The 13625-nt window shown below is 40.2% G+C and overlaps 1 protein-coding gene across 3 annotated transcripts in view; it reads left to right on the forward strand.

The window, feature by feature from the left end:
• Positions 1-13625, forward strand: part of St7l (suppression of tumorigenicity 7 like) — an 86110-nt gene that overhangs the window by 18505 nt on the left and 53980 nt on the right. For all 3 annotated transcript variants that reach the window (XM_041638119.1, XM_041638120.1, XM_041638121.1), the window contains exons 7-10: positions 7956-8110; positions 9840-9937; positions 10378-10492; positions 13098-13170. In XM_041638119.1, the coding sequence (XP_041494053.1) occupies positions 7956-8110; positions 9840-9937; positions 10378-10492; positions 13098-13170 (441 nt within the window). The remainder of the gene's footprint in view (positions 1-7955; positions 8111-9839; positions 9938-10377; positions 10493-13097; positions 13171-13625) is intronic.

Below are 13625 nucleotides of genomic sequence, written 5' to 3' on the forward strand. Positions count from 1 at the left end.
ACAGACAGAGGTGTGTAGTGCAGGAACAGACAGAGGTGTATAGTGCAGGAACAGACAGGTGTATAGTGCAGGAACAGACAGGTGTGTAGTGCAGGAACAGACAGGTGTGTAGTGCAGGAACAGACAGAGGTATATAGTGCAGGAATGGACAGGTGTGTAGTGCAGGAACAGACAGAGGTGTAGTGCAGGAACAGACAGAGGTGTGTAGTGCAGGAACAGACAGAGGTGTGTAGTGCAGGAACAGACAGGTGTATAGTGCAGGAACAGACAGGTGTGTAGTGCAGGAACAGACAGGTGTGTAGTGCAGGAACAGACAGAGGTGTGTAGTGCAGGAACAGACAGGTGTGTAGTGCAGGAACAGACAGAGGTGTGTAGTGCAGGAACAGACAGGTGTGTAGTGCAGGAACAGACAGGTGTGTAGTGCAGGAACAGACAGGTGTGTAGTGCAGGAACAGACAGGTGTGTAGTGCAGGAACAGACAGGTGTGTAGTGTAGGAACAGACAGAGGTGTATAATGCAGGAACAGACAGAGGTGTATAGTGCAGGAACGGACAGAGGTGTATAGTGCAGGAACGGACAGGTGTGTAGTGCAGGAACGGACAGGTGTGTAGTGCAGGAACAGACAGGTGTGTAGTGCAGGAACAGACAGGTGTGTAGTGCAGGAACAGACAGGTGTGTAGTGCAGGAACAGACAGGTGTGTAGTGCAGGAACAGACAGGTGTGTAGTGCAGGAACAGACAGAGGTGTATAGTGCAGGAACGGACAGAGGTGTATAGTGCAGGATTGGACAGGTGTGTAGTGCAGGAACAGACAGGTGTGTAGTGCAGGAACAGACAGGTGTGTAGTGCAAGAACAGACAGAGGTGTATAGTGCAGGAACGGACAGAGGTGTATAGTGCAGGAATGGACAGGTGTGTAGTGCAGGAACAGACAGGTGTGTAGTGCAGGAACAGACAGGTGTGTAGTGCAGGAACAGACAGGTGTATAGTGCAGGAACAGACAGGTGTGTAGTGCAGGAACAGACAGAGGTATATAGTGCAGGAACAGACAGGTGTATAGTGCAGGAACAGACAGGTGTGTAGTGCAGGAACAGACAGGTGTGTAGTGCAGGAACAGACAGAGGTGTATAGTGCAGGAACAGACAGAGGTATATAGTGCAGGAACAGACAGGTGTGTAGTGCAGGAACAGACAGGTGTGTAGTGCAGGAACAGACAGGTGTATAGTGCAGGAACAGACAGGTGTGTAGTGCAAGAACAGACAGGTGTATAGTGCAGGAACAGACAGGTGTGTAGTGCAGGAACAGACAGGTGTATAGTGCAGGAACAGACAGGTGTGTAGTGCAGGAACAGACAGGTGTGTAGTGCAGGAACGGACAGGTGTGTAGTGCAGGAACGGACAGGTGTATAGTGCAGGAACAGACAGGTGTGTAGTGCAGGAACAGACAGGTGTGTAGTGCAGGAACAGACAGGTGTGTAGTGCAGGAACAGACAGGTGTGTAGTGCAGGAACAGACAGGTGTGTAGTGCAGGAACAGACAGAGGTGTATAGTGTGGAACAGAGCTAGAATTGTTGGTTTTTACTAGTATGATGATTTTTTGAAGCACGGCACAAAGGGCTTGCCCTGTTTCAATTACCTTAAGATTCTCTGAATTGAACATACAAAAAATAGAGAAAAATGTGTTGTTCGCTGTCTGATACAAAGAATAAAACAAACGTAGGGACAAGAAAATAGAGAAACCAGAAAATTTGTGAGGAAAGGTCAGGGAGTGAGACACTGGAGACCTTGGAAAGCTTCCACAGATTCCGGGAGCCTCAAAGACCCAATTTTTCACAGAGTTGGGCACATGCTCAGAAATACTTGGTTTTCAAGGCCTTTTAAGCCCATATATTATCTTAATTCATGAAAAAAAATGACCAAATCCAACAGCATTTTATGATAAAATTACTAAAAAATGTTAGATATGTGAGGAATGCTCTATCTGGATAATATTGAGGCTGGCACCAGTGAGAAATGACAGCTATGGTAGTTGTAAAATACCTGAGTGAATGTTGAAAGTGCACCCTGGTGCACACACCACACACACACACACACACACAGAGAGAGAGAGAGAGAGAGAGAGGGAGAGAGAGAGAGAGAGAGAGAGAGAGAGAGCGCCTTCCTCGGAGACTTTGTTTTTGTACTTTTTCCCTAGATATTTAAGAAAACTTTATCTGATAATTAATCGACCACTATGCTAACCAAGCACCCACCTTATTGGTCACAAATGGAAGAGTACAGAATTAACAAAATCATCAGGAAAGCCAGGAAACAAACAACTACAATGGCAGCAACAACAGAGAGGTTACAGAAAATCCTATTCTAGAGTTGCCAGAATATTAGAGTTTAAAATGACGATTTTCAACCGAAAATTATGAAGCCTGCAAAGAACATGGGTGGGGTGGCAGATGCTTCCAATCTCAGCAGTCAGGAGGCTGTAACTGAACTCTGGATTAGCCTGGGCTACAGCCAGGCCCTGTTACCAAACAAAACAACAGAAACCAGCATTCAAAGAAACAACAGAACAAAAATGAGGAAAAGTATCCATGGAAATGTTTCCAAAGAAGTCTGGACTTTTGACTTCATAGATCTTAAATCATCTACTTTAAATTTGTTCAAAAAGGTAAAAATCACAAGAAAAGTCTATGGTGATGTTTCACCATTAGAAAATTATCAATACATTTTTGAAATCCCAGTAAGTGCAGCTGGGCACACAAGGGACTAAGAGGAAATCCTAGGATTGAAAAATACAGCTGAAGTAAAAATGTACTGTAGGGAGCTCTGTACGGATCTGAGCAGACAGAAGAGTCAGCAAAGCTGTGTTAGGCCCTTTGAGCTTACGTAGTCTCAGAAGTAGGAATATGAGGGCTGGAGAGATGGCTCAGCGGTTAAGAGCATTGCCTGCTCTTCCAAAGGTCCTGAGTTCAATTCCCGGCAACCACATGGTGGCTCACAACCATCTGTCATGAGATCTGGAGCCCTCTTCTGTCATGCAGGCAGAACATTGTATACATAATAAATAAATAAAAAAATCTTAAAAAAAAAAGAAGTAGGAATATGAGGGCTGTGGGGCAGTCAGTCATGCTGCCCTACGTATAAGTGGAGTCCCTGAAATACGGGAGAGAGGAAAACAGGGCAGAAATAATATTTGAAGAAATAATAGCCAAACCAAAATATTAATACACCGAATCCAGCGGCATTTGGAAAATATACATGAGGACCAAGTGGGGTTTGTTACAATTGAAGAGTTTCAACACATGAAGGGAGGAATCTACATGATTGTCTCAGCTGGTACAGGAAAAGCCTCTGACAGTGTGGTACTGTCATGACAAAATATGTGAAACTAATTAATGTAACATATTGCATTAATAGGGCAAAGTGCAAAACCCACAAGTTATCTTAGTTTGTTAAAAAGGTATTTGACAAAAACCGAACATTTTATGATAAATACTAAGAAATATTGTAGATGTAAGGAATCCTGCTCAAATTAACGAGGGATCTCTGAAAAGCCAGCACCTAAGGACACTTAGTGATGAAAGACTGCGAGCTGTTTAAACCAGAAAGACAAGGATGCCTGCCCTCGCTGCTTCTGTTTACATGTTATTAGAACTCCTAACAAGCGCAGTTAGGCAAGGTAAGGGAAAAATGTATCCAGATTTGAAAGGAAAAAGTAAACTGTCTTTATTCACAGGTGGTGTGGCCATATGTCTAGAAAACCTTAAGAAGGTCACACAAACAGAATCCTCTCAGTGCTTATAATCTAGGTTAAATACAAGTAAAAAGTTAGCAATTCCATTGACAATGGCATCTAGCATATGAAAGTGCTTAGGGGTAAGTTTGGCCAAGAAAGTGTGAGCCTTGCACACTGAGAATTAGAAAACAGCTGGGGAGACGCAGGTCTGTCTGCTGACCTGAGCGTGACCCCAGAACCTAGGAAGAAGAGAACTGACCCCCAACAGTCATCTTCTGACTTACATGAATGTGGTGGTATATGTGTGCCCACATTTATGTGCTCAAAGTAATTAAAAACAACTTGAAACCTCACAAAATGTTATTCAAGCAGCAAAGAAAAAAAGAAAAGAAAAGCTGATCTGTATGTGTATATATATATATATTCATATATGACACAAGTTCAACATCTTTAACTGAAATGTCAGTGCTCCCCTGTATCAATCTGTAGATTTAATCTATCTCCTATTAAAGTTAGTACTGCTGGAGCCAGAGAGAAGGGCCAGTTGTTAAGAGCACTTTCCAGAGGACCCTGATTTGATCTCAGACAGCCATGTGGCAGCTCACAATCATCTGAGGCTACTTCCACTTCTGGGGGGATCCAACACCCTCTTCTGGTCTCCATGGGTTTTGCATGCATTGATACATACACATGCAGGCAAAACACTCATACATGTAAAATATTAAAATAAAAATAATTAAAATCTCCGTTACTATTTTTGCAGAAATTGACAAGCTGGTCTTAACATTTGTGTGTAGTTGCAAAAGAATCTAAGTAGCCAAAAACAATCCTAGGACCACATTAGAAGACTCATATTTTAAAACTTTCTACAAAACCAGATGGTTAAACCATAAGATTAAATGCCTAGACTGACTTACTTAGACTTACTGGAAAGTAAGCCCAAATATTTATGGTCTTTCAGTTGATTTTTGATGGAGGTGCCAAGGCTATTCAAAAAAAAAAAAGAGAAGTCTTTAAAGTTGGGCTATGGTGGCATATGTCTGTAATCCCAGCATTTGGGAGGCAGAGGCAGGTAGATCTCTGTGAGTTTGAGGCAAGCCTGGTCTACAGAGAGAGTTCCAGAACAGACAAGACTATACAAAGAAACCCTGTCTTGAAAAACCAAACTGAAGAAGAGGAAGAGGAGGAGGAGAAAAGAAGAAAAGGAGGAAGAAGAGGAGGAAGAGGAAGAAGAAGAAAAAGAAGAAGAAAAGTAAGAAGAAAGTAGTAGTAGTTTTTAACACAGTGCTGAACGATTGGATAGTTACATCTACAAGCTGGCAGTTGGACCCTTATGTTACATATACATATTAATTAATTAAAAAATAAGTAACTAAAGTGTAAACTATTATAAGAGAACATGGACTGGGTTAGGGATGCAGGTCAGTGGTAGAGTTCTTGCCTAGTGTGCTTGCAACCCTGCAACTTTGCCCTGTAAAAGAGAGGAGAGGACATAAGGGATAGTCTTATGTCCCCAGGTTTCCCAGTGACTTAACAGACACAACAACAAAGGCAGAGGCAATAGAAGAAAAAGTAGGTAAACTGCCTTATTAAAGCAAAACCTCTGTGCACCAAAGGGTACATTGAAGAGGTGCTGTGTGACTGTGGGCAGGGAGGCAGGAGAGACAATGGAATTGCTGAAAGGGTATGGTGCTTTTGGGGGTGATGAAGATGCTATATGTACCTGTTATAGTTGCATGACCTTGAGAATATAGTAAAAGTTTCTGAATTTTGCAGTTGAAAATGTTTTGCCCTGGTGGGCCTGCAAGATGGCTCAGCTGGTAAAGGTACCAGCAGACAAGCTGATGGCTTGACTTTGATCCCAGGACCTCCATGGTGGAAGGAGAGAACCAAATCCCACGAGTTGTCCTCTGACCTCCACATGGGTACTGGGATGTACACACAGGCACACATAATAAAAGTTAAATACCTGAAATAGAAAATGAAATTTTATACAGGCATGTGAATTTATCCCCAGTCTAAGACAAAAGGAAGTCATTAGGTATGCATCGGACTAATTTCTAATGCAAGAATAGAAGGCAAAGTTGCCAGGAAGCATGAACTATAACCTAGGATGTGGTTTGGTGGCAGTGGTGGTGGTGGTGGCAGTACTGGGGGTGGAACCCAGGGCCTTGCACATGATATACAAGTGCTTTGTCCTTGAGCCACATTTCCAGCCCCCTTTATTCACTTTTTGAGACAGTCTTACTAATTTGCCCAGGCAGTCCTTGAACTTGTGACCTTCCTGCATCAGCCTTCTGAGAAACTGGGATTACAGTCCTGTGCTGCCAGACCTGGCTTGTAATTTAAAGTTATATTAGGAGCTGGGGATGTATCTAATGGTAAACATTGCCTACCATGTGAGTTCCTGAGTTTTATTCCCAGCAACACAAAACTAAAATAAAATTATGTTTATATTTAGATTCTGTTTCATCAGTTTTATCAAGGTTTTTGTACAAGTGGTATTCTGTTTTGTTTTGCAGTGCTGGGATCGAACCCAGGGCCTCAAGCATGGTAGGCAAGTGCTATACCACTGCTACACCCCCAGCCCTACAGAAATATTTCTATCCTGGTTATTTAAAAGTTTTTGAAACAAAACATTAAATGCAAATATTTGATAATGGGCATTGTGACATACATCTGTAATTGCCAGCAGTTGAGAAGCTGAGTCAGGAGAATGAGAGTTCAGGGCTAGCCTGGGCTGTGTTGCAAGATTCTATTGCAAACAACATTGAATTTGTTTTTGGAGCAGCAAGCAGGGTACCTAGTGTTTAAACCACCAATATATCTAATGTTTTATCAAAGCCCAGTGTTAGACATGGGAGAAATGTGTTGATTAGTAACATTATATATATAAAGTTACAGTGCCATTTGAAAAATACCATAGTGGTGTGATTTGATTTTTGTATCTGAAAGGCCCTTCTTGACCCTCATTGAGAATAGGTACCTTTTTCTTTTATTCTTCAGTAGTAGACAGGGGCCTGTCATAGAACCCAGAGGACATAGGTACTCCTATATAGTCAACGCTGTCCCCAAACTCCAGGTCCTCCTACCTCAGGGTTCTAAGTGTTGGAATTGTAAATGTGGAAATGTGGAAGCTAGCTACTCACTGTCACTGTGTTTCATGCCTGCCCTTGCATCTGTTGCCAATAATTTCTGTTTAATTGGAACATGTGAACCATATATGTAACTTTTTAGATTTGAAAAGTTAAAAGAAGTTAGTTTGGGTGTCTCAATTGTCTAGATTCAAAATATAAAACATTTTCACATATGATCAATATTTTAAAAGCCTTGTCAATGAGGCATTTTACATTTTCTCGGTCTTTAAGATCTAAGGTGCATCAACATGCCGTGTCAGTTTAGATTAAGCACATCTCAGGTGCTCAGAAACTCCTTGTGGCTACTGACTTGAGTGTTAGACTGTGCAGGCCTGGACAAGCAGAACTAAGACATCCTCTTCAGACTAAATGTACTTGTCTGGAAATACATGGAAGGCAGACTTTGTTTTTCTTTATTGCCCAAAGCCAAGAATTAGTTTATTTTATTGGCCAGCTGTTGTCTTTAAAGATACAAACAAAAATCTCTGTGTTTTATCAGGGTGAAGAAAAGGAAGCTTGGGGTAAACATGGGTGTGAGTTGAGCGTAGGTGTATGAGAGGAAGGCCTGGAATGCAGCCCTGTGGAGGATAAGACACAGAGAGAACACTTGGATTTGTAGAAAAGGCTCAGGGTAGGAATGTTCCTGGTCAGATATGGAGAGCCCTCATTAGCCAAGCAAGCCTTTCAGTGTGCATTCCCTTCATATCCACATGGTGTGGACATTGCAGAGCAAGCAGAGCCCGAGAGCAGGCCTGACCAGTGGGTGGTGTGGTCCTTACAGCTACTTCTTTAGACGACGTTTTATGTATCTTTCTTATTCTCCCCTTCCACAAAAAGAAAACACAGAGTCAGAGAACAGAGCTAGAAATAGAAAAGACAGAAAATAGTGGAAGAAACATTGTGGGGTTGGACATAATGAATACGCTAGTGTACCCCTGATGACTTAAAATGCTGAATGACGTTTTATTTTCCTCCTCAAAGATGGAGAGTGTAGGTACGGATGAGGGAAGCATGACATAGCAAGAGGCCTGTCCAGAGAAACGTGAGCTTCACCACAGTACTTAACATAGCCTTGCTTGCTTGCTTTATAGCTGTGCCACTGCCTACGTTCTGCTGGCCGAAGAGGAAGCAACAACCATCGTAGATGCTGAAAAGTTATTTAAACAGGCGCTCAGGGCGGGGGAGATAATTTATAGACGGTCACAGCAGTGCCAGCACCAGAGTCCTCAGCATGAAGCTCAACTGAGTAAGCAAACTTGAACTGGCTATTATTCCTCTTTTTTTTTTCTTTTGGTTTCTTGAAGTGTTAGCCTCAGATTTGCCATGTAGATGAGGATAACCCAGCACTGATCTTCCCTCCTGTGCTGGGATTATAGTCATGTGCTGCCAGGCCCACATTCTGTCTTTAGCTCCTGAACTTTGTGTTTAAAGCATGAAACAATAATAATAAAAAATATGTAAAAGTTTGATATTTTTCATGAAACAACCAATAGATTCACATATCTGGTCTATTACTTCTAACCCTCATTGTGTTTCCTCTTCAGTCTATGGCTCTGTATGTGGTGCCCAAGGGTGGTTCCTTCCCTTCTCCACTTTACTCTCCTTTCTTCTTTTCTTCCTTTATTCCTCTCTCTTCCCGTTGTTTTTGTTTGGTTGGTTGTTTTGTTTTATTTTGCTTTAAGGCAGGGCCTTGCTATTAGCCCAGGTCGTCTCTGAACTTGGGATCCTTTTTAGGGATTGCTCTTGTGCCACCGTCTGGTTTTCAGTCCGAACTCCAGTCTCGTATGTGACAGTGGTTCTTTTCTGGTTGATTTTTCTCCAGCATGTTTGAGATAGGATGAAACACAGGGACTGTTTTCTTTTGGAGATGCTCTTCTGGTTAGGGTTGCGACACTTACCAAAGCTGTTAGAATCGGCAGTGTTGCTGTTTCTGGCTGAGATTTGTGGCCAGGGGGTTTTAGTTTCATGATTTTGGCAGATACTGGGCAATAAATTGAAATATGTTTACACAAGGCATTATCTCTTAGCAGCAAAGTTCCACATCTTTTGTTTATGGAAATTAAAATTTGGCTAATGTTTTCTCTCAGTTAAATACTTGTGTTTACAATATATTTCATTAAGGCATGTTATTATACAAAACTATGGGAATAGTTAATATTGTAGCCTGGAACTAATGAAACTACATCTATAAAAACCTCTTTCTGTTTCCCCTTGCATAATACCAAATGTGGTTATCTTGTAGAATTTTTAATTTTAAAAATTATACTTATTTGTGTATTTGTATGTGTATATGTGTGCATGCACACATGCATGCCTAGAAGTCAGAAAACAACTTGTGTGTCAGTTTTCTCCTTCTACCATGTGGGTGCCAGGGATTAAACTTAGTCAGCAAGATTGACAAGCAAGCATCTTTTACCTATTGAGCCATCTCACTGGCCCATAATAAAGCTTTCCTCTTAGCGCTTTCTAGTAATAATTTTTTAATTAATTATTAACGTAATAAAAGTTTATATTATTCATGGAATTTTGTTTAGGGCATTTAGGATCTTTGGGCCAAAATAATAGTACTAAAATTATAGATTGTTTATACAGAAACTGAGATAGACAAATATATCTTTCTATTAATATCTTCTTGTTTTCTGCCAGTATTAAACTCATCAACTGAATGAACTATATATACTACATTCAAATTGCTTACTACTAGAGGAAAAAGTAATTAAGTATATATTTTAAGTGCTTAATATTGAAAGCACACATAAAAGTAGAGAACATTTCTTATTTATCACCTAAATTTAATATTCACTAATAAAATAATAATGCTTTCTGGTATAAATTAAATTTAATTTTAATAGGCTTTTCAGGATAAGCAAATAAAATTAGTGGATAATATTTTTTTAGTGGATAATATTTTAATGGAATGTCAGGTCATAATCCAAAAAGTGATAGTTGTATCATTTTCTTATTTTGCTAAATAGGGCGAGATACCAATGTACTTGTATATATAAAAAGAAGATTGGCAATGTGTGCAAGAAAATTGGGAAGAATAAGAGAAGCAGTGAAAATAATGAGAGATGTGAGTAAATTTGATAACAGAACCATTATTTTTATAGTCCCCAAGACTAAAAAAATTATCAGTTATTTTAATGCAGAGTTTTTCAGTTGCCCATTTCTATAACAAGATAGTATATTTTATTTATTTATCTATTTTATTTATTTCTTGAAACAGGGTCTCACCTTGTAGCTCTGGTTGGCCTGGAACTCTCTGTAGACCAGACTGGCCTTAAACTTACAGAGATCCACCTGCCTCTGCCTCCTGAGTAGGATTAAAGATGTGTGCCCCCATGCCCAACAAGGATATTTTTAATGTGCATACATTTCTTAAGGTTTAGGTGTTTATAACTTTGTAAAAAAGCAAAATAATTTATACTTTAACAAACCTGGTTCAGCTCCTCTGAGTTTTCTATCATGATTTGTTTTGATTTTAGTCTTTTTTTTTCCTTCTTTAATATACAGTTGATGAAAGAATTTCCTCCTCTTACCATGTTGAACATCCATGAAAACCTCTTAGAATCACTTCTAGAATTGCAGGCCTATGCAGATGTTCAGGCAGTCCTGGCAAAATATGATGGTGAGTTTGTGTGTGTGTGTGTGTGTGTGTGTGTGTGTGTTAGTAGATAGCATGGTTAGTCTCTTTTCAGCTGTGTAATCGTCAGTGTCTTCCGTTGCCTCTTTCCAGTCTTAGCAGTCAGTTTGGAGGTGGAGGTATAGCTGCTGGGAAGCATCTTCTTTATCTGTCCTTCCTGCTGAGCCAGAAGCCTATAAGAAGGAGCTTCTCCTCTATGAGGACGTGTTCTTTATTACCTGAGTCTGTGTTAGGCACTTAGAATGTGATGGTGGACATGAAAACATGGATTTAACCCTTATGGCTTTGTGGCTTAGTGGCACACAGAGAGATTTGGGCAGTAGTTACACTGAAGATAGCCTATGAAGAGAGGTGACTGTAAAAATATAGGCGTTGTGCACATAGCAGGGTGCTCCATGACTTTGGGCATATAAAGAACACAGTAGACGTTGCATAATAATCTTTATAAGAATAATTCAGAATAAGAGCTTTACAATCATTTTTATTTATATGAAGTAATTTACATAATTTCAGTGATCCCTATAATAAACATATGAAGTGGTAGGACAAGTGTTTTCATTCTTTTCAGGCAGTAAATTAGGAAGCGGGAGTTTAAGAAGGTTAAATATTGGGCAATGTCTTCCAGTGAATGAGTGGCAAACCTGAGCCATAACTCAGCCATTCCATTTCCATGTTTACTAGTCATTTGATAAGAATAGTTCCATGTATTAACTATTTGTATTATTGTAACAATAACAGTTAACTACAAGTGGAGATGGGAAAATGTTAAAAACACAGACTTTTGCCTGGTGGTCGTGATGGTGCACGCCTTTAATTCCTGCACTCAGGAGGCAGTGACAGGCAAATCTCTGAGAGGCCAGCTGTTCTACAGAGCAAGTTCCAGGATGGCCAGGGCCACACAGAGAAACCCTATCTCAAAGAAACAAAAAAACAAAACCACAGACTTTCCCCTCATTCAAAGTAAGACATCCACTCACTTTGCCTCCCTCTTAGATCCTCCTGCCTCTGCCTCTTCTTCCTGAGTCCTGGGGTTAAATGTATATGCCACCATGTCCAGCTAGGATTTTTTAAAATGTGCATACATTTCTTTTTTGTTTCTTTGTTTTTTGTTTTGTTTTTTGAGACAGGGTTTCTCTGTAGCTTTGGTGCCTGTCCCGGAACTAGCTCTTGTAGACCAGGCTGGCCTCGAATTCCCAGAGATCCGCCTTCCTCTGCCTCCCAAGTGCTGGGATTAAAGGCGTGCGCCACCACCACCCGGCTGAGCATACATTTCTTAAGGTTTAGGGCTTCATAAGTTTATTTTTAAAACATCTTACTTTAATAACCCTGGCTCAGCTCTTTCGAGTTTCTCTGTCATTATTTATTCTGATTTTAGTCTTTCCCCTTTTATATACAGTTGATAAAAGTCCATGCAGCAAATCTCCCAGCCTCATTAGAACCGAACGTGGAAGCCACTCACCTTTGTCTTGTCAGAGGTTCCTCCCACTAGTTTAGGAATCCCCACAACTTGGGAAAGTTGAAGTGTGATACATTTGGAAGGTGAAATTGCCTTCTTTTATACATCTGGAATTTTTAGGCAGATCTTCTCAATAGTTTAGACTCAAAGGAAAATTTGTGAGCAACCCATTCCATATGTAACCTACTGGGTACATAGCCTGTTGTGATATTTGTGATGTGCAAGCTTAGGAACTGAATATCCAAAGTCAGAAGGGGACCTGATTTGTTTAGAATAAAGGAAAACCCACTAAATTGATAGGGCCTGCATTATTTGGTATGCTCTGTGGGTTACTGTTTACACGGCTCACTGTACATCACTGTGCAGACCCACAGTCACTGGAAACCAGCTTTCTCCCTGAGATCTCCACCACTGTGTAGTCTCGAGCTCAGAGTGTCATGCAAGCGTGCCACTCTCTTCTAAGACCACTGTTTTCTGAAAAAGGATTTATATTTTTTTATGATCTCAAGTTAACTTCATACTTGATGTTAACACATCAAGTTACTTAATGTGGTTCTTTAAGAAAATGTAGGAAAACTAAAAACTTAGGGAAAAAGTTAAAATTAACCCAGATATAATAGCAGTTAAGTATTTTAATTTTTTCAAATCTTAGTTTTTACATTTAATTATACTGTGGATTTCTTCTGACTAGTCTTATTGTAAACAGATTATTATCGATGTTTGTAGAATATATGTTGTCATCATATAGAGGACTTATGTCAACATAGTTTAATTTCTACTAAGAGGTATGGAAAGAGGTCTAGGCTGGGTTGCACCCAGGAGGTAGAGGCAGGCAGATCTTTGTGAGTTTGAGGCCAGTTTGGTCTACAAGAAACTACACTGGGAAACCCCATCTCGAAAAACCATAAAAAATAAAAATTAAAAAAAAAAGTGAGAGAGAGGGAGAGAGAAAGAGAGATCAATAAAGTTACTACTAGCCCAGGGATATGCAAACTAGTAAATAGTAAAATCTAGAATCAAACTTAGGTCTTCCAACAATGTGTCCAGATGCCTATGTCACTGTATTGCAGCTGATGAATTTGTACTATGAGTTATCATTTTTAATCCCTACCTAAGTTGACAATATTGTTACAGATATAAGCCTTCCAAAGTCGGCAGCCATCTGCTACACAGCAGCACTGTTGAAAACAAGGACTGTTTCAGATAAGTAAGTACTTTTGAAACCACAATCATTTGGAAAGACTGCTAAACATTTAATAAGGGTTTTTCCTCTACTGACTTTTAAACAATGCGCTTTCTCCTCTCTATTTCCTCCTGAATAACCCTTACTCTTTTGTGACTGAGGTTTCTCTCTGCATGTGGTTTGATGACAGAGCTATTTAGAGTTAAGTAAGCTGGTACTCAAATTCAAACTACCACACAGTAGATGTAGCTGGGCAAGTTGTTACTTTGAGAGTAATATGGCTGAGGGGTGGCTGGAGAAATGGCTCAGCAGTTAAGAGCACTGACTGCTCTTTAGAAGACCTGGGTTCAATTCCCAGCACCCATATGGCGCTCATGAAGATTTGTGATTCCAGTTCCAGGGAACCCAACACACAGACACACATTCAGGCAAAATACAAATGCACATGGAAATAAAATTATAAAAAAGGAAATAATATT

The sequence above is a fragment of the Microtus oregoni genome, unplaced genomic scaffold (assembly GCF_018167655.1).
Source record: "Microtus oregoni isolate MIOR12 unplaced genomic scaffold, Mior012 000054F_ref0000373, whole genome shotgun sequence".
NCBI classification, from domain to species: Eukaryota; Metazoa; Chordata; class Mammalia; order Rodentia; family Cricetidae; genus Microtus; species Microtus oregoni.